This window comes from Ictalurus punctatus, chromosome 25, assembly GCF_001660625.3.
Source record: "Ictalurus punctatus breed USDA103 chromosome 25, Coco_2.0, whole genome shotgun sequence".
NCBI classification, from domain to species: domain Eukaryota; kingdom Metazoa; phylum Chordata; class Actinopteri; order Siluriformes; family Ictaluridae; genus Ictalurus; species Ictalurus punctatus.
The window spans coordinates 9065464-9085897 of record NC_030440.2 but is presented as its reverse complement, the minus strand read 5'-3'; the positions used below and the strand labels follow the sequence as shown (position 1 = coordinate 9085897).

General features: G+C 38.7%; 2 protein-coding genes across 6 annotated transcripts in view; one reads left to right on the top strand and one right to left on the bottom strand.

Moving 5' to 3' along the window:
- Nucleotides 1–173: 173 nt before the first annotated feature.
- On the bottom strand, nucleotides 174–6838 carry LOC108257521 (E3 ubiquitin-protein ligase RNF138). 2 transcript variants are annotated; one of them, XM_017455377.3, is made up of 9 exons: nucleotides 6823–6838; nucleotides 5499–5611; nucleotides 4165–4261; nucleotides 3871–3953; nucleotides 2933–3154; nucleotides 2772–2819; nucleotides 1151–1259; nucleotides 872–979; nucleotides 174–767 (listed from the first exon to the last, which is right to left on the bottom strand). In XM_017455377.3, the coding sequence occupies exons 2-9, from the start codon at nucleotides 5582–5584 to the stop codon at nucleotides 702–704; spliced, it is 819 nt and encodes a 272-aa protein (XP_017310866.1). In that variant the 5' UTR covers nucleotides 5585–5611; nucleotides 6823–6838; the 3' UTR covers nucleotides 174–701. The 2 variants fall into 2 exon arrangements, with proteins under 2 accessions (XP_017310866.1, XP_053531853.1); XM_053675878.1 differs by lacking the exon at nucleotides 6823–6838 and adding an exon at nucleotides 6424–6489.
- A 3368-nt stretch (nucleotides 6839–10206) lies between these two features.
- The window catches only part of trappc8 (trafficking protein particle complex subunit 8), a 32355-nt gene continuing 22127 nt past the window's right edge, over nucleotides 10207–20434 (top strand). For 3 of the 4 annotated variants that reach the window (XM_017456249.3, XM_017456248.3, XM_017456247.3), the window contains exons 1-2: nucleotides 10207–10513; nucleotides 17513–17707. In XM_017456249.3, coding sequence (XP_017311738.1) covers nucleotides 10357–10513; nucleotides 17513–17707 — 352 coding nt within the window. In that variant the 5' untranslated portion in view covers nucleotides 10207–10356. The other variant, XM_047150853.2, reaches the window with a different exon arrangement.

The window sequence follows — 20434 nt, the reverse complement described above, 5'->3', positions numbered from 1 at the left end:
CTATAAATGAGGGTATTATTAATGTCATATAACGTTTAGATAATAAAGAAAGCTAGGTAGATCTTCCATCTGATTACACCATGATATCACTGCTGATTTCTGATTATAGTAAATCATATATCAAATCTAATAACAGTAAAGCTTTTGAGTGTGCTGGTAGGCTTTACAAATATACTCTCTTGCTTGTGTTTTTGGAACTCTTTTATTGTACACATTTATAAATACAGGTCAGGAGTTACATGCCAAAAAAAATACATGTAAGGAGTTAATGTAAGTAGTATAAATATAAGGAGCACTGCATAGTAATACCGATAGCTTATTTAAGAAGTGCAATTACTGTTGAATGTGCAAACATATTTGTATAATATGTGAAGTAATAGAAATCCAGACATGTCAGGGAGCTTAGAATAAGTAAATATTATAAGAAAGGCTTCCTTCTGAAAAGTATCCTGTGCCAAAAAGAATGAAATTATTACATTAATATCAAAGAAACCTAGTAATATAACGAGTATAATTCCAGCATTATTTGATGGATGAAATAACAATAACAGTTTCTACAGTTAATTAAATTCATATACAGTATGATTAAGTGTTCTGCATCCATTATAAACAACCAGATATCACTGTTTCAGAATCGTACCATTTTAATGCTGTTATAGTCTTAACAAAGTTATATTGTCATTTGTGGGAAAACGTGGCATTTATGTTTGTTGATATGATCTCAGTATGGCATCCTGCAAGTTAGCATCGTCAGTCTGGTAGATATTCTGTTAAGGAAAGAAGCAAAATACAAACAGTTAGTGTAAATCTATGTTTGTTTGTGTTTTTTTTAATATCAATCAATGCATACTTCTGGGGGTATGGATCTTACAGATATGTCGTCAATGTAGTAGCTGTGGCGGAGGTTGAGATGCCCAATGAAATTCCTGCTGGAGTAAGTTGGGTTGCCATGAGGCAGCGTCACACACACAGGGCAAACCTAGGGGCCGTGAGACAACACACAAACACAAAGAGTTGCATATCAGTCGCTTTTTAAAATCTTCACCAGGCTACCGCTGTTGTCTGGGTTCTCCATGTGTTTGCTTAAAGGTCATGGCATTGCAGATCAGTATGAAGTGCTTTTAAGTCCCATTTTTAAAATCTTACTGACCACTTGTCTCTGGTCATTGAGATGGTTGTCATTGCAGTGATCACGCAGATCCAGGTCATCCAGGCCACCTTCCTGACAGTATGGACAGTTATATGTTCTGATGATATTTCTGGGAGAAAACAGTGAATGTAAGAGTATTTAAAAAGAATTTTGGCAGAAATTCAAACAGTAAAAAAAAACAGTGACACTGATATAAAATGCAATTTTGTTGCCATTTTTTGGGATCCACTTGTCCTCTTAAACAGAAGCAAATCAGTACAAAGTTATTCTGGCTGTTCATCTTTGTCCTATGATGAAACATTTCTATCTCAGTGGGAGTGGTGTCTTCCAGGAAGACCCCGCCCCCATGCGCAGGGCATGCTTATTTTCATGAAAGACCATAAACTAAGGCTATACAATTTTATATGTCTTATTATGTACTTTATACAGTAGATCAACACCAATAATGGTGACTCTGACAATAATATATTATAATAAATGATTACTGGAAAAATTTTCAGCTGTATGCTCTATTAGATGATTTATTTTATTTGTTTAAATACACATTAGGGGTGCATAGACTAGTAAATTTGACTAGTCCACAGGCATATGGTAAAGAAATGTAGATATATGGTAAAAAGCTGGCTAGCTTTATGATGACGAAAGACAAACATAGAGGCATTCGTGTTTCTTTTCCACAGTTTTGTACCTTGAATGCATGGAGGTAAAAAAAAATAACGTAATTCTAAGCTCTGGCTTCCCATTTCTGAGGTAAACTCAAATACAGCATTAGGCCTACTGGATGAGCAGTAAAAAATGAATAGTCTTGCAAGCCTTATAGAGTCTACATATATTGGCCTTATATCTGCTTTCTAAATATTTAAAATATCAAAGAACTCACATGGGATTAAATGTGGTAAGAACATACAGTATGCATGCATGTCCTTAGTCTCACATCTCTCCTGTCTTTGGTCCAGCAACTACTTTTTTGAACCAGTGCATTTCTGATGGTTGTCGAATGTAATCAGTGCTTCAGCTAGATGTCAGCCAATGTTTTATGGGTCTGGTGTGAATTCAGACCCAGTGCGAAAATATTAAGCAGTAGAAATATGGACAACGGGGTGAATTGGCTCATGGGGCTTGAGTTTGATACATTAATACAAATCAATACAAAGTTATTCTGACTGATTGCTTTTATCCTATGATGCAACATTTCTATCCTGACCAGAGCTTTACAGGATACTATGAAAATGAAGTAAATCATATGCTATGGCCTTCACCGTCACCAGATCTCAACCCAATTGAACACCGAAGGAAGATTTTGGACTGACATGCTAGACAGCACTCTTTTCTACCATCATCAAAATATGACTGAGGGAAGATCTTTTGTAAGAATGGTGTTCAGACCTCCAGTATACAGTAGTTTCTGAGACTTGGTAAAGTGGTGAAGCTGGTGAATTGGTGGCAAGACTTGATGAAGCTGTTCTGGTGGCTTGTCGTGTATCAAAACTTTATACACATTTTATAACATTTTATGACACTTTAGATACATAGTACATACTCCGTTTATGTCCTTGTGTGTGTGTGTGTGTGTGTGTGTGTGTGTGTGTGTGTGTGTATCCATGCCACTGAAGCTATTTACCCTGAATGAGATGCATTTTCCATTTGAGCAATTTGAACATGCCAGTCCCTGTAAATAAATCACGTATTAATGTGGCACGAAAAACTCTTACACACAGTGTGATTTAAGTTTTATCTTTAAATACATTGAGAAAATGAAGGTAAATAATGAAGTAAGCTCACATGTCATCAGGGTCATCTGACTGGAAGTCCAGCTGAGGACTGGTGTTTGCTTGGACCCTGACTGGATTTGGCGCGGAGGTGACTGATGCTTGAATATGGACTCTTGGTGTTGGAACTGCCCTTACAGCAACATTTGGAGCAACCTGATTGGGCAGGCTGGCATTTGGAGCGCTGGCTATCTGTGAATCCCGTGCACTTGCAGCCCTAAGCCGGTCGAGGAGACTGTAAAAAAGCAACAAAACAGCAGAGAAATAAGATCTTGAAACACATTATATTTTCAAAAAAACAGTAATTTACAGGAAAACAGGAGTAATTTACTTCGAGTAATTGCACTTTGTTATTGCCTTTAAGGGGCAGTGATGGCGCAATGGTTAAGGCTCTCGGATACCGTGGGGAGGTGATTTCACTGTGCTGTAATGTATAAATGTATATCTAAGAAATAAAGGCATCGTCTTCACTTAAGTACTATTTTGGAAGATTTGTACTTACTCAAGTATTATTGGATATGAAAACTTTCATTAAGCTAAAGTATTCAAGTATATCAGGTTTTCAAGAGGAAATAACATTATTTTTACTTCTTTCATTTTCATTTAGACCTTGAAAACACTCGTTAAAAAAAAAGACCATCATATTCCATTTTCCAGTTTTTCCAAAAAAAAAAAAAAAATCTGTCCTTTTCATTGGCTTTTTCGACCATTTTACAGGATTATTTGCCTTCCACAAAACAAAATGTCGGCCTTTAAAAATTCAACATTGCGTCTAAAGGATCTAACTATCCAACCAAATAACAGACAGACAGGCAGACAGACAGATAGACAGATAGACAGATAGATAGACAGTAAGATTTTGACACGGTACACAAACTTTTATCCAAGTATATTTTTGATGTACTTTTTCCACCCCTGCATCCTGAGTTCATAAATCTGCTCAGAACTTACGCCTGTACATTGGGGCCAACAGCTCGTGTGGTCTGAAGGGAGGCACCGCTAGCTTGCAGTCCGATGCCGCGTCGTATAGCAGACTGATGGAAACAGCAGAGGAATGCTTTAAATGCACAGCCTAGTAATATCTTGTCAAATATTTGAAAAAAAAAAAAAAAGTATGCTGAATTTTAGTCTATGTGACAAAATTCATTTCTAATAGATCAGCAAAAAAAGAATCTACTGTATATCATTCATTAGGTTATATATTCAGCAACTGTTCTCAGCATGTCTAATCTTGTCTGGTTATACCCTAAATGCAAGGGCAGCACGGTCATTTATGGGGCTCCTGCAGTATGGACACCAGGGTCTTAGTAAAACTGCTTGTCTTAGACAAGACTGACAAAACCTGTAAAGAGAATGAGAGAGAGATGAGATATAATCATATGCTAGCCATTTATTTCAAGCTGCACAGTTCTGTAGCACCCCAGTACAGTATAACAATAGATGATTACTCAGCTTGGATGTAACACAGTGATGGAAGCACTGTCAGCATGTTTACCTGGCATGCAGTGGAATTTCCCCACAGAAAAATACTTTCACTTTGCAGCTGCCTGGAATTGCTGTACGCATTCATCAGAAATTATGTTTAACGTCTCCGAGATATTGTAAACCCTGAGCTTAATTCGTTTAATCTAAAATCGAGTTGAACAATTTATGCCAGATTCCTATTAACAGAATTTAAGCTTTGAAAAGAGATTTGTGTGTCTATGGTTGAAAAGGTTAGGCATCAAGCAGTATTGAATATGTTTTACTGAATGTTTGTGAATCATATTCAATATTCCTTTTAATGAAACATACCTGAATATTCTTCTTTTTTTTTTTTTTTCAAGCCATAGGCTAGTCCACTTTCATACTGTAGGTGGTGCATTATGAGTAACTACTATGATACACTCTCTACAAACACCTAAGTAACCTAAATATGTTTGCTTAAACATACTGTACATGTATACATACCTCTAGTTAGACTGTAAGATAAGATAAGAAAAGATAAGATAAAACACGACCATATGTCTAAAGTTAACTGATGTATATGAAAGTTGTGTTTTTGTTGTCTTAAGTACTATACCATTTCTTGATACACGTATATCAGTTAAGTAATGTTGCCCGAGTATATCTATAGTAATTATGACTGATTTGCACATTAATGGATACATTACAGAGATGTGTTTGTATTCATTATGTACTCGTTGCTCCAAAGGTTCCTAGTCTGCTACGTACATGTCATATCTTTCATCCAACCTGTTCTGACCTTTAATATAGCTGCTTTTTTAGGGCTTGTGGCCACGCAAGTTGCTCTTGATTATTAATAGGTTACAAGCCTAGAATATGTACACATAAACAGTATATATAGGTTAAATCTGTGCTAATAACTCAATAACCTACTCCAGTAAATAAAAAATAATAATAAACAGTAGTATCGCTTCTCTGACACGTTTTTGTTGTTTACATATTCTTGTTGTCTAAATGTTGTCTGTATTATATTATTCTGCTTTATATAATCAGCTGGAGAGTATCCCCAGCCTGAAGAAAAATAACAAAACCTCTCACAGGATATAGTGAAATGTTATTACGTTTTTACTCACACTTTTCTACAGCATGGAACCGGCTGTGAAGGATTCTGTAAAGCACCCCTACACACTGGGCAGTCTTCATCTGTGGAGAGGTCCATAGTCTTCAGTGCCTAGCTAGGTCTTAACTGAAAGCAATAACAAAAACAACTCATATCAATGTGTTTTTATGGTATGTATGCCAACGTCACTTTCTGTAACACTTCAACTTCCTTATTGATATCAGTCCTAAGCTAGTCCCTTTCAGGTTTTGTGACAGATTTGTTGGGTGTGTATTTGACTTGTAAAGTGGCACAAAGAGAATGAGAAAGTCCAAACATTGTGCCAAGAGTTTATTATATAAAGGGGGAAAACCACTCCCTTCAGCTGACTAGTTCTTTGCCAAGATATTTCTGGTCATTAGGAGCTTTCAATTTCAAAAGAGAAACCTTATAGTTGTTAAACCTTAATAGAAAACCAATATACAACCCCCAGGCCAAAAAAGTTGGGACAGTATGGAAAATGAAAATATAACAAAACAAAAAGATTCATCTGAAAATACAGTTCTGTACTATATTGAAAACATTATTTTATATTTTACTTTGTGAATTTAATTTCTTTTTAAAAATATACACTAATTTCAAATTTGACGACCGCAACACACTCCAAAAAAGTCTGGATAATCGACTGTTTACCCCCATGTAACATCACCTTTTCTTTAATAACACTTAGTAAGTGTTTCTGAACTGAAGACACTTGTTGGTTAAGTTTAGCAAGTGGATTTCCCCTCATTCATCCATTATGCATTTCTTCAGTTGCACAACTGTACCGGACCTTCACTGCCTTCATAATTCTCCACACATTCTCAATTTGAGACAGGTCAGATTCCTTGAATATTTTAATTTCTTGAATCTTTTAATTATATTTTGCACTGTAGAAGGTTAAATACCCCAAATCCTACCCATCTGTCTATATGAAATGTTGTTCTCAAAGTGTTGGATTATTGGCTGATGCATCTGTTGGCAGATTGGCGAGCCTCGACCCATTCTTGCTCTTGAAGTCGAGGCTTTTTTTGGAGGCTCCTTATATACTATGATTAGACGATTGCATCACCTGTTTCACATCACCTTCTTAATTCATCTTGTCACATCACTATTAGTCCTAAATCACCCCATCCCAACTTTTTTTTGAAACGTGTTCCATGCATTAGTTTCAAAATAAATGTTTACCTTAAAAAAAACTATGCAGTTGATTAGATAAAACATCAAATACCTTGTCTTTCTACGTTTTTTGTTTAAAATACAAATCAAAGTACATTTACAAATCACTCCTCTTTGTTTTTAATTAGCATTTTACATACTGTCACAATTTGCTCTGGCTTGACTCCAAGTATTTGACTGGAATAAAGTCGGTGTGACGTTGGACTCTCGATATTCGCGGATATGCGGAAATTAAGGGGCCGTCTCTAAAGTTACATACGACATTGTTAAACACATTTCTAACTTCAATAGCATTTGAAGGGAATGACTTACAGTCATATAACCAACTGTAAAGTGTTCATCTAGGTGTCAGCAATGATGCACACCTTTTAGATTTTTGATATTTAATAAAATAAACTATTAAATCATATATAAATATTGCCATGTATTTTATTACTGCATGGGCCCATACACAAAATTTACCATAATTTAAAGCTCAAAAGCATTTGAAGGGAATGACTTACAGTCACACAACCAACTGTAAAGTGTTCATCTAGGTGTCAGGTATGACACACACCTTTTAGATTTCTGATATCTATTCAAATAAGCTATTAAATCATATGTAAATTAGATATGAATTTCACTACTGAATGGGCCCATACACCAAATATACCATCATTTAAAGCTCAATAGCATTTGAAGGGAATGATGTACAGTCACACAACCAACTGTAAAGTGTTCATCGAGGTGTCAGGTATGACGCAGACCTTTTAGATTTTTGAAATTCATATCTAATTTACATATGAATATAAAAAATCTAAGAGGTGTGCATTATAGCTGACACCTAGGTGAACACTTTACAGTGGGTTATGTGACTGTAAGTCATTCCCTTCAAATGCTATTGAAGTTAGAAATGTGTTTAACAATATCGTATGTAACTTTAGAGACGGTCCCTTAATTTCCGCATATCCGCGAATATTGAACGTTCAACGTCACACCGACTTTATTCCAGTAAGTATTTGTTCCTATCGGGAAATAACCCAGCTGACTGAATTCATTTAATATTAGGGTAATGAGTTCATCAGATCTTACAGATAAGGACAAGCTTTATGGAGGGATCTTAAACGCCAAATCACTCTCCATAAAAATTGTTGAGCTGTGTTGAAAAACATATGGATCCGTATTAAACCATATGGTTCATTTATTTTTATTTGATTTGATTGTCAGGTTTGTTTTTCATAACTGCTGCAGTTTCATTTTTACAAAGTGTGGGCACCACTAGATGGTGGCACTTGGCTGTCATGTTGGAAACATGTTGGATTTGTGTTCATTCAGATACAGGAGCATAAGTGAGGTCAGGCACTGTTGTAGGGTGAGGAGGTCTGTGGTGCAGTCAGTGTTCCAGTTCATTCCAAAGGTGTTCAGTGGGGTTGAAGTCAGGGCTGTGTGCAGGACACTTTAGTTCTTCCTCTCTAATCTTGGCAAACCATTTCTTCATGGAGCTGGCTTTGGGCACAGGGGCATTGTCATGCTGGAACAGGTTTGAGCCTCTTAGTTCTAGTGAAGGGAAAATTTAATGCTACAGCATACAAAGATATACTATACAACTGTGTCTTCAACTTTGTGACAAAAGTTTGAGGAAGAACCGCATATGGGTGTGATCGTCAGGAGTCCACATAGTTTTGGCCTTATAGTGTATATAGTAACCTGGTATCAGGCTTTTACAATTTCTTCATTTAAAGAATGACCATTTGTCCTCTTTTTCGGAGATTAAAAAGGCGCCCAGCCGGGATTTCTAAATTTGAGAAAATGTCCGGGATTCGGCTTTAGTTTCATTATGATATGCTTATGGTCTAATACTGCATCATCCATCCATCCATCCATCCGTCCATCCGTCTTCTATACGCTAATCCTTCTTCACGGTCACGGGGAACCTGGAGCCTATCCCAGGGAGCATCGGGCACAAGGCGGGGTACACCCTGGACAGGATGCCAATTCATCGCAGGGCACATTCACATACACATTCCCACACCCTTTCATACACTACGGACACTTTGGACATGTCAGTCAGCCTACCATGCATGTCTTTGGACTGGGGGAGGAAACCGGAGTACCCGGAGGAAACCCGTGCAGCACGGGGAGAACATGCAAACTCTGTAAACACATGGCCATACTGCATTGTGTGTGCATATTTGCATTGCTTTAACCCCTCTCTGAAATTCCCACCTTCTCGCATACCAATTGGTCGATTATAAAAGGCCTACAGCATCTATTGGCTAAATTCCTGCCTCTCAACCATTAGCCTACTCTCAGTGAACACATGAAGGCGCAGCACTGTTGTGTACAGCATTTAACAGTTGCTTGTCAAAAGCAGCAAATGACAGCTGTCCTGAGTTGAAACAAAGTTGAAACAATGCCCCTGGCCATATAAGGTCATTTTTCATTTCATGATTACATGGTCATTCAAATGTGTAAATGATGGCAGAAGGTCCACTCGTAGCATCTGATATTTAATTTTATTCCATGGACACTCAAAAGAATGTAGGAAAAAATGTCAAACGTGGGCAAAGTGAAACCAATTTCATTTATATATGTTTATGTGATGCTAATAGTGTATCTTTTCAAGTGTATTAAAGTCTGCATTCATAGTAACACTGTTTTGAATGCTATTAATACACCCTAAAAAAAAAAAAGTACTCTTTTTGGAAAACCAGAATATGGTCACCCTAGCTTTTGTGATGTAATGTTACCTGCATCAGGGACAGTGATATTTCTTTTATTTATTTATTTTATTAAAACAAATCCAAACATCGAACCTGTTTTTAACCTCTGAAATGATATATAAAGCATTTTGGATCATATTGCTTTTCTCTTGACTTTATTTACTTATGTGACACTGAAATAATCCAAAAAATAATCAGATTACATTACATTCATATTGTGATACTTGGATTATATTACTGATTACATTGTAACTGTAACAGAATACATTTTTAAAGTTACCCTCCCAACCCTGCCCGGTATATGCATTACAATATATTCCATCATAACAGTCAACGAAAATTAAGTCCTTTTTTATTTTGTTTTAAATCCCATACATATATACTGTATTTTTAGAGAATTCTCCCAGTCTTCATATGTCTGGGTTTATGTTCTTTTCATACCAATGTCCCCGCACTAAACCATAATGAATGACAGTCAGATAACGTGTACACGTTATTTACCAGATATTTTATTTATAATACATTTTATGTCATGTTATATATTTAACAACATTCCTTTATGTCAGACTGAACTCTGAAACACAATAAACTCACGCTTACATGATTTCTACCTTTAATATTTTTACCTCAGCATTACTTTTATTATGAAGTAAAGAAAAAACACTCGTATCCCAAACCATTATCTATTCCCTATATATACGCACTACATAGGGTACGTAGTAACCCTACATACACCCTATGTGGAACACTGTGTAGGCAACGTTGATGTATTTGGAATGCGGTCCGTCCTCTGCTTGTCGCCTGAGAGCCGCAGTGCCCGATGGGAGTTAAATTGATTAGGAGGCGACTGACTGTTAGGATACAACATGGCCGCCGCGATGGGCTGTCAGTAGGGGAGTTGTTTTTAAACTCGGAAGCAGTTGGTTTACTTCGATTAAAGGCAGAGGACAGAGTCCGCGCTCGGGTCCCGCCATGGCTCGGTGTGCCCAGTCCGTGCAGGAGTTCATCCAGGACTCGTTCGTGCCTATGGTGGCGGTGCTGTGCAGTGACGACGCCGAGAGACTGAGCCGCAAAAACAGCCTGAGTTTCCCCGAGCTGCTGCGGCCTTTCTGCCGACTGACCTCGGAAGGTACGAGCTAACATTGCCTCCTAGTGCTTTTGCAGACACATATAGCATCAGCGGGATTTTGTTTGTTTGTTTATTTGTTTGTTTGTTGTCCGTGTAAGCACACTTGGCAAGCGTTAGCGCTGTGCTTACTCGGGCAGGTGACAGGAACCGGAGAGAGAGCTACTGTTTGTCCGTAACCGCTCACTGCTGGACTAACTAGTGTGTCAGTGTACAGGAGCGAGCCTGCTTCTAGCCCGCTGTGTAGGAGGCCGGGATGATGTGTACTACTCGGTTTGGGACACAGCCTAGTCCTGAGCGGCCCTCAGTCTGAGACACATGATCGGTTTTGCCGGTTACCCGAGGAGCCGAGCGTTATCCGATATCCTGAACTAACTTCTTTAATTTCGGTTTCTTTTTCAGGACTTTAATCAGCCCGAATATTAGCCATGTTAGCTAGCCATGTTAGTACGGCTAAGCTAGCTAATAGGCTGGCTACAGCGTCGTTACCTAATATAAACAGATGAGTAAATCAGTGACTCTGTATCTGTGTGTGAATTCATACCAGTATCTCTGTCCGAATTTAAACAAGAAATGGGCGTGGCCTAAACCCGGACGTGTTTTGTTTTAAATGAAATGTGAGCCCTAGCACTACACCCACAGCAATAGACCCTTTTCACATGACGTCACGCAACTTCCGTTATGACTCGAAGCAGTGTATGGTTACTTCCGCCTGCATAGTGGAACGCTGTGGAGTTGACCCAGTCTCTTCTACATCTGCCACAAATGCGTTCTGATCAGTGGTTCTCAACCCGGGTGCCGTATAGAAATTGTACAGCTTTGGTTGTTTTTTTTAAATAAATTGTACCTCTATGTAAGATGGGATTGTGAATGTTTACACTATGATGTACATGAAAATGAGACATATTAATAAATGAAATCAATTATTCAGAGCACACTAAGACACACACACACCAAACAGAGTATATCTGTTGATATACTAGTGTACAGTATTGTTAGCGACACGCTGATAAAACCTATTAAAATGGAAAAGTTTTTAGACAGAGGACGTAGTCTGTTATCTGAGAAAGTTAATACAGAAATTAAAAGTTAATACAAAAAACGTCAAAAGGGATGCACCCTACACAAAGAGGGCCTCACGCTGAAAGTTTAAGAACCACTGGTTTAGATGATGTACAGCAGACAAATCGTTCACTTACGACATGTTCTAAACTTAATAAATGATAGAAACTCTTCATTGAGCAGTACCTGTTTGATTATGAAGGGAAGTGTTTTTGTACTGGCCAGACCAGCTAACGTAGCGAAGGATAACAGTAGTTGTTGGCTTTCTCTTCTACAAATAGAAAGTCTTTAAGTCCTTATTTTTGACTAATTTGCTGTAATACAGACTACAAATTCTTGTTGTTATCGTGTGTCCGTGTTACTGATGTTAGCTATAGATTGTGTATTGTTAGATAAAACTCAGTAATGTATTCATGGTTAATTTTGTGCTCTTTCACCAAAACATTGCGTTGGAATACAGTTTCGAATGTAGTTGTCGATGAGCTGACAATCAGTATGTTTACATGGACAACAACATTAACCTGATTAAGACAATACTCTGATTAAGAAACTTGCATGTAAACAGAGATTATTGATGACCTTAATTCTGTTAAAGTCATACTCGAAGTAAACACAAATGGAATTAAGACATGTGGAGTATTCCTGTTTTAGTCACATTATCGACGTGCGTTACAGACATGTAAACACCTTAATCACACTAACATGTGGGAGTTTTCACCGCATTGTGCGACAGGACACGTACACACACAGCAGTGCTCAACCGTTTGATGGCAAACGAGAGCACGGCTGCGTCCGAAACCACGTACTTGCATAGTATATGATAGGAGTGATACATGTATTTCAGCTACTATATTGTAGGTAAGTACGCGGTTTGGGACGCAGCACATGGCTTCAAGCAGTCGTCTATTTGCACGTATAGCATGACAAATAATTAACTGCACTCAAAGCTTTCGTAAAATTAAAACTGAAACACCCAAAACTGTATACGGTGCCATAAGGAAGAAGAACTGTATGTCGATATGTGAAATTCTGGAGGGAACGTCGGACGGCGTGGCGTGGCGTGGGGACGTAATGACGTGCGCCGTTAATCAATCTCTGTTCTATAACATATAAAACAGGAACATGAATATTCTAAAAGTGACTCATGTAAACACCTTAATCACAATATTGAGTGCTTCTCGTATACTTTGCCGTTATTGTTTTATTGTATTTTTAAAAATGTTGCTGGTTGGCCTCAAAGTGAGATAAGCATGTCTTATCTACTCCAGTGTCTGACCGCATGGATGAAGCGTGATCATATGACAACGTGACACAAACATTTGGGCTTGTAGAAAATACAGCCTGCTAGAAATTCATACCTTGTGTGGTCCATTTATTGCTCTCCAGATGCAAGATTTATCTTGTTTATATTTATCTTATTTATATTTAGGAGTCGTGTATAAAATTATATAACGTATGTAATTACATCGACATCCCCCTGATAAACTAATCCCATCCGAGTAGGGCTGAATTTAACTCAGCATGACCCTGAACAGAGTTACCATGGCTGAATGAATGAACTTTGTAAAAATGCATCATACAGCGTCTCATGTTGCAGTTATGAATGTGCTCTTTGTTCTGCGGGTGTCATATTTAGCGTCTTGCTGCGTGAAAGTACTTTTTTTGTTGTTGTGTCCCTTGTTGCGCACTCGAGTCTGTGAAACGTTCTAGCAAGTTTTCTAAAAATAAGAAACCGTGCCCATCCTATTCACACCATATCTGCTCATGGGTTATAATGTATTTTATTCATATTTGGTTTCATCATAAACAGAGGCTCATCCCAGATTTCAGTTTACCAATGTCCTGTATTTATTGCTAGTGAGAGGCTACAGGTGTGGAGTGTTTGAAAGTGACATCTGGATGACAGACATCTAATTTAATAAATAAATAATTCAATAAACCTCATTTATGCATCTTGCACTTTCAGTTCACTATTTATTTAATTGAGCGACACCAGCACTATCGAAACTGTAACAAAAGCTAGGGTAACGCCCCAAAACATGACTTCACAACACATCCTTGTGCTCATCTCTCTGATGCATCATGTGAACCATGATTGCATCTGTGCAAACATCTGGATCAGAATAGGAACAGCTTCAAAAAAGTACCATACACCCAACACATGGAACATATAACATGATGGAAATTAAACAGTGGAGCATTTATGTACTTATTTATTACTCATTATACATGTATCTACTTATTTGCTGCTTTATAAATATACATTGTCCTCTTTTTATTATTACTTATTATTGTACATTATCCATTTATTACTGAAATGTTAATAGGCTAGCAAGGTCATTTGTCCTAATTCTGATACTTAAAATATTCTGTCATCATCATTCATGAATTAATGGTAGGCCTGCCCCAGATTCTGAACAAAGTTTATCATGTATTGATTGGAGGTTACTAAATGAAATCCTATCGTATTGTAGTAGGTTCTATAGTATCGTCAAATGTCTAATCGTTGCCTTAACAATTGAAATTGTATGTGTGGAGGCCTGAGGTTTAATCCTTAATAAATTCAGATTAGGAATCTGTTTTCTTGAAGCAGATTAATGAACATAATGCAGGTGTTTTTTTTTGTTTTTTTTATACGACAAAGCATACTTGGGATTCACTGATGCTGCATTTAAACAACACTGTAAAAAGTTCCCTGGTACTAATCAGCTGTTTCCAGACCGAGCTTGTAACTGTTATAGAAATACTCACCATACCCTGAACATACAGTATATGGACATCTTGGGACACGTGACCATCACTCCTATATGCGGTTCTTCCCCAAACCTTTGCCACAACATTGGAAGCTCACATTTGTATAGGATGTCTCTGTACGCTGTAGCGTTACAATTTCCCTTCACTGGAACTAAGAGGCTCAAACCTGTTCCAGCATGACAGTGCTCCTGTGCACAAAGCGAGCTCCATGAAGACATGATTTGAGAAGATTGTAGTAGAAGAACTTGAGTGTCCTGCACAGAGCCCTGAACTCAACCCTACTGAACATCTTTATGATGAACTGGAACACCGACTGGATCCCAGACCTCCTCACCCTACATCAATGCCTGACCTCATTAATGCTCCTGTAGTTGAATGAACACAAATCCCCACAGCCATGCTCCAAAATCTAGTGGAAAGCCTTCCCAGAAGAGAGGAGGTTATTATAACAGCAGAGGGAGACTAAATCTGGACTAGGATGTTTAGCAAGCACATATGGGTGTGATGGTCTTGTGTCTCACTCATGCACAAGAGTTTTCTGCTCTGTTTTCTACATCATAGAGTGCATGTAAACTCTATGATGTAATGAATTTCCTGGTTTAGGGAGACATCAATATCGCACAAACTTAGTGTTGCTTTTCCTTCTGCTTCCAAACAGCATGAATTGAACTGGATATGGATAATGCAGGAATGGTTTTTACCAGAGCTCACTGTAGCATCATTAGAAACTGGACTTGCTGTGAGCAGCCGGTTCCCCCTCCATCACAGAGGAGCTCCATAAGGGTAAAATCCGGACATTGTGCAGGCCAGTGGAGCAATACAACCTCGCCATCCCCGTTCTGTTATGATGCGTGCTCTGTGACATGCTGCATTACGATGCTGGAAGTGTCAACACGAGTGTGAATAAATCATTGACGCCTCATTGACCACACCAACGTGTACTGTTCACACCACACGGGATGGTTAGGTGGTTGGCACGCCAGCCTGTTGGCAGAATTTGGCCCATCATACTTTACATTTGTTGCTTCAGATCCTTGTCTCATGTTCATCTTTCACTAGATTAAGGAGTAAACTTCAAATCAGCCTGCAGGTGACTTGGAATTCATACTGATCATGACACGTCTAAGTGGCATAACTGACGTTTTGTCTAACCCAACCCGAATGGACTCTGATATTGGAGTGACAGAACATATCCTATCTCTCAGGAAAACTAATGCAGCTCACTTAAAATATGACACAAGACCATTTTGTTCTGTTGTGAGTATTGTTACTGTAAAATAGGACTAGGCAATATGACGATTGTATAGGATGTCTTTGTAGCATTACAATTTCTTTCTTTCCAGAAGATTTTTGCTTTCTTTAACTTCTTTGTTTCTTTGTGTATTTTTCAAGTACAGACACTGCATCCAGTTGATTGATGTGAAATAAATGTGTAGTTATATTTATTTTAATAACTGTAAAATGTATTTGAAAGTTAAAAAAATGTTTATGATGATAAATATGTCAAACACATTCTTTACAGTTGTATTTTTCAATGCAACACTGTTTTTCTGGAAATTTATCAAATCTATAGTCTCCTCCAAAGTATAGAAAGGCAAGGCTTATTCTTTTGTTTTTGCTATACACTGAGGACAATTGGGTTTGAGATCGAAATATGAATATTTACGTCTAGACGTGTCAAACAACTTGGAACATGGCACCTTTTTTTGAACCCACCCATTATTCAAGTAATCAAAAATATTGCAACATGTGACTGATGGGTGTTTCTTATTACCCGGGTGTGCCCTGTTAAATTGTTTGTTTTTTTTTTCTTTCAATTTCAACAATTAATAGCCCTGAATGTCTATGAAGACTGCATTTGTTTATATGTTTAAGGATAAACAAACATGAAGACTAGAGATCTGTCTCGGGAGAAAAGCAAGCCATTTTGAAGCTGAGTAAAGAGGGAAAATCAGAGGCATTGCACAAACAGTTGGCATTGCCAATACAACAATTTTTAATGTTCTGAAAAAGGAAAAACACACTTGTGTATGAACAACCAGACATGGAGCAGGTCGGCCAAGGAAGACCGGATTGGAATTCACAAAGAAATACAGAGATGAGCCACAAATGTTCTGGAACCAAGATTAATTTCTACCAAAATGATTGAAAGGCCAAAGTGTCAAAGGATCTGCTCATGATCCAAAACATACAAGAGGTACTGTCATGGCTCGGGCTTATATGGCTGCTTCTGGAAATCTCATTGATGATGTAAATCATGATGGGAGCAGCAGAATGAATTCAGAAGTCCACAGAAACAATCTGGCTGCCAGTTTACAGAGAAGTGCATCCAATCTAATTGGAGGGAATTTCATCATGCAGCAAGACAATGACCCAAAACACACTCCAAACACAACACGGTGAAAAAGATGAAGGTTTTAGACTGGCCAAGTGAATCATCAGACTTTAACTCAGTTGACCAGCATTTCATCTCCTCAAGAGGAGACTGATTGGAAACACTCCCTGAACAATCAACTGAAAGAAGCTGCAGTACACACCAGGAAAAGCATCACAAAAGGAAAATGCACCAGTCGATGATGTCAGTTGGTCACTGGTTTGCTGCAGTTATTGCAAGCAAGGGATCTGCAACCAAATTTTAAGTGTTCTTTACTTTAAGACTGTTTGTTCTCATGCTTCTGCTCACGAAAATGTCTTGAAAGTGTAAAGTAAAAACAAAAATTATTGGCCTTGTTGTTCCAATACTTTTGGAGGAGACTCTGTTCGAAAAACACTTCATAAATGTATTTGCCTTGAGACTCTAATGAATAGCATTGCTTCTTTCAAATCTGATCACTTGAAGTGTGTGTGTCGAATGTAATTACATTTAGATTTATTTAGAAATGTTTTGGACAGTTGAATGAATAGAAAGCGCACTTCAGTCTTCATTTAGAAGCTATGCTGACAACAACCTTCTTACACTAGAGTATCTGTGATGTGGTTCACTGCTCTTTGTGTGTCTGTGTGCTATTGGCCTAAAGACACATTTTGCCCTGTTCGGGTGTTCAGTTTGTCATGGTAAACATAACTGAACATATATTTTCCCCCCTGTGATGAGTGTTTACTATTATCGAACACAAAGTCTCATCTATTTGTCACTTCATTAATAATAGAGAAATCTCACTGTTCTACGGTATCATCATCCTGCAGGTCACCTGCGTGACCCCAATAACCAGATCGTGGTGGTGAAGGGGCTGAGGATCAGCGTGACCGGAGTGAACACTCGGCCAGCACACCCCACCGAGCTGCATGGACTCCTGAGCCAGGCCGTGTCAGCCTGTCAGCCTCCCGAAGGACTCGCTGCTAATGTCATCACTGCTGGAGACTACGACCTCAACATCAGCGGTGAGTCACTCTGAGAGAAAGAGTGGTGAGAGAGAAACGAGGGAAGGATGAGGAGGAAGAGACAGGCAACCAGATGTGAGGCAGAGATGTGGGAAACAAGGAAAGGGTGGAACAGGGGGGACCGTAAAAGAGTGGAAGAGAGAAACGGGTAGAGAGGGAGAGCTGGAGAGGCAGGGAAAGATGTGAAGAGAGATGTGAGAGTGGGACATTGAAAGAGGTGGGGATAGAGAAGGGTAGACGGGGAAGAAGGAGATGGGGAAGGAATGAGGAAGAGAGAGACAGGGGAAAAGATGGGACGTGAGAGAGAGAGAGATGGTGAGAGAAACGAGAGATGTGGAGAAAATGGTTATAAACGGGGAATGAGATGGTGGTGGATGGAAAGATGGAATTAGAGCCAGGAAAAGAGATTGTGATTGAGGGGTAGATTAAGGGAAAGACATATAGAGGAAGAGATAAACAAGGTAAAGCTGGGAATAGAGAGTGAGAGAGATGGGGAGAGAAAAGGGAGAGATGGAATTAAAGACAGTAAAAAAGATGGCAATAGATAGATACATGGAGGGAGAGAAACAGGGAAAGAGAGAAGAGGATAGTGTAGGAAAGCAAACTAGAGAGTGACAAGGAAGGAGAAATGGGGTATGTAAGAGGAAGAGAGAGAACAAGGAGGAAATGGAGAAAGTGGAGGGTGTCTGAACAAATGGTGGTGTGAAACAGACAAAAAGAAAGACAGCTGTCTAAGGAGAGATGGAGAAACAGAAGGAAATGAGGAAACTAAGACAAGAGAAGAGACTGCTGCTGTCTTGTAGTTCTTTAAAAAAAAAAAATCTGGCGTGTGTGTGTGGACTAACTATGTGCTGATATTTCTGTGTTGAGCCATAATGTGTGTGACGATAATGACACCTGCTGTGGTGTGTCCCCAAAACTTCATTCCACCCTACACATTTCAGCCTCCACATTCTCCAGTCCCCCAGCGGACCTCCACTTCGCTTATTAACGGGATCCTGATTAATAGATGGGAAGCTCGTCACAAAGCATTCGAGTCCATTAGAATTACTCCGTGTGCTCATACTCGTGGATGTCAGTGAGTTCATGTATATGGAAATTAGCATCCATATGCAAGCAAGTACACTGTGGTAGTTCATTTCAGTCATAGCCTGTTCAGTGGGACAGGCGTAGCAGCACAGCTTCATATACGCTACATCGCCAAAACATTGTGGACACCTGGCTGTAACACTCATGTGATTGTTGAACATCCAATTCTAGGTTTATTCCTCCTTTACTGTTATAATAAGCTCCTCTCTTCTGGGAAGGCTTTCCACTAGATTTTGGGGCGTGGCTGTGGGGATTTGTGTTCATTCAGATACAGGAGCATAAGTGAAATCAGGGACTGACATAGGGTGAGGAGGTCTGAGGTGAAGTCGGTGTTCCAGTTCATCCCAAAGGTGGGGTGAGGTCAGGGCTCTGTGCAGGACACTCGAGTTCTTCCACTCCAACCTCAGCAAACCATGTCTTCATGGAGTAATTACAGGCATAATTACCCACTGTTTTCTCACCAAACTCCAAGGTCAGCTGATAATTTTAGTTCTGTCCAGGTACACATGCGTGTCTGTGACTTGCTGTGTGGGTGTCCCCTCACACTGGAATGAAAGATATTTGACTGCTTCTTCTTGCTGTATTTATTCTTGCACATCAGTGACCCTCCCCCAAATATTAAACACTCTTCATTTGAGAAGTTTCCCTCTTTTCCCCCTCGCTTTTAAATCGCTTATCAATACCTGTGCGGCTGTACACGTTTTACTTTCGCTTTCGAATCAGTGGCAGTTGCTTGAATGGTGGGTTCGTTATCGTTCTTAATGAAAAACACAGCAACAAAACTGTACAGTGACAAACTTGCTTATATTAGATAGAACTTTTGAAACCGAGTTTTCCACCATCGTGTTGTCAGTCAGCTCGCCTCACTCTCGACTTCACTGAACTAAATGATTTCTATTACTATAAAAAGTGAAACGACAGTGAGGACGGTGCCGTGGTGGGCAAGTGATGTAATCGGTGTGCAACACCAACACCGACTATCACAGCAAGTCTAGCACCAATAAATAGAATAGTCTGAAAGAGTGCAAAAAATACATAATAAAGTTCACTGTTACTAAAGTGTTGAAAGCTTTGATGAGGGAAATAGATTATGTGACGGAGTTTGTCTCAATTTCTTAGCACCAAGCAGCTTAAACTGCATATCAGACATTTATGTAGCGCTTCTAATTTGTGCAGTAATGGGTGTTCTATTAAATAAAGTTTATTAATTAAAGCAAAGCAAGTATACTTTACCTGTGCACACAGTTGTTGACTCATCTCTCCTCAGATACAGCGCTGCAATGGCAGTCCTGCACACAGTTCTCAAAACACCCACAAGATGGCGCCATTTATTGGCGGATCCGATATTACAAAACCGATAACCGATTATGGAAACATGCTTAAATATCGGGGAAAACTATCTGTAAAACCAATTATCTGTCAATCCCTAATATAAAGCTAGCTCCTGCAGGCTGATTAAAGGAGCTATTATAATTGCAGCTTCAGGTATAAAGCGTTACTTAATATTGACATACAATACGTACAATATCTTTCAGTGTTCTATAAATAATGTTGTATTTTTGCCAGTTTCTTTAATATATATATATAATGTTAAAAGCTGCTCAATTTATACTGTAAATGATTTAATTGTCTATATTC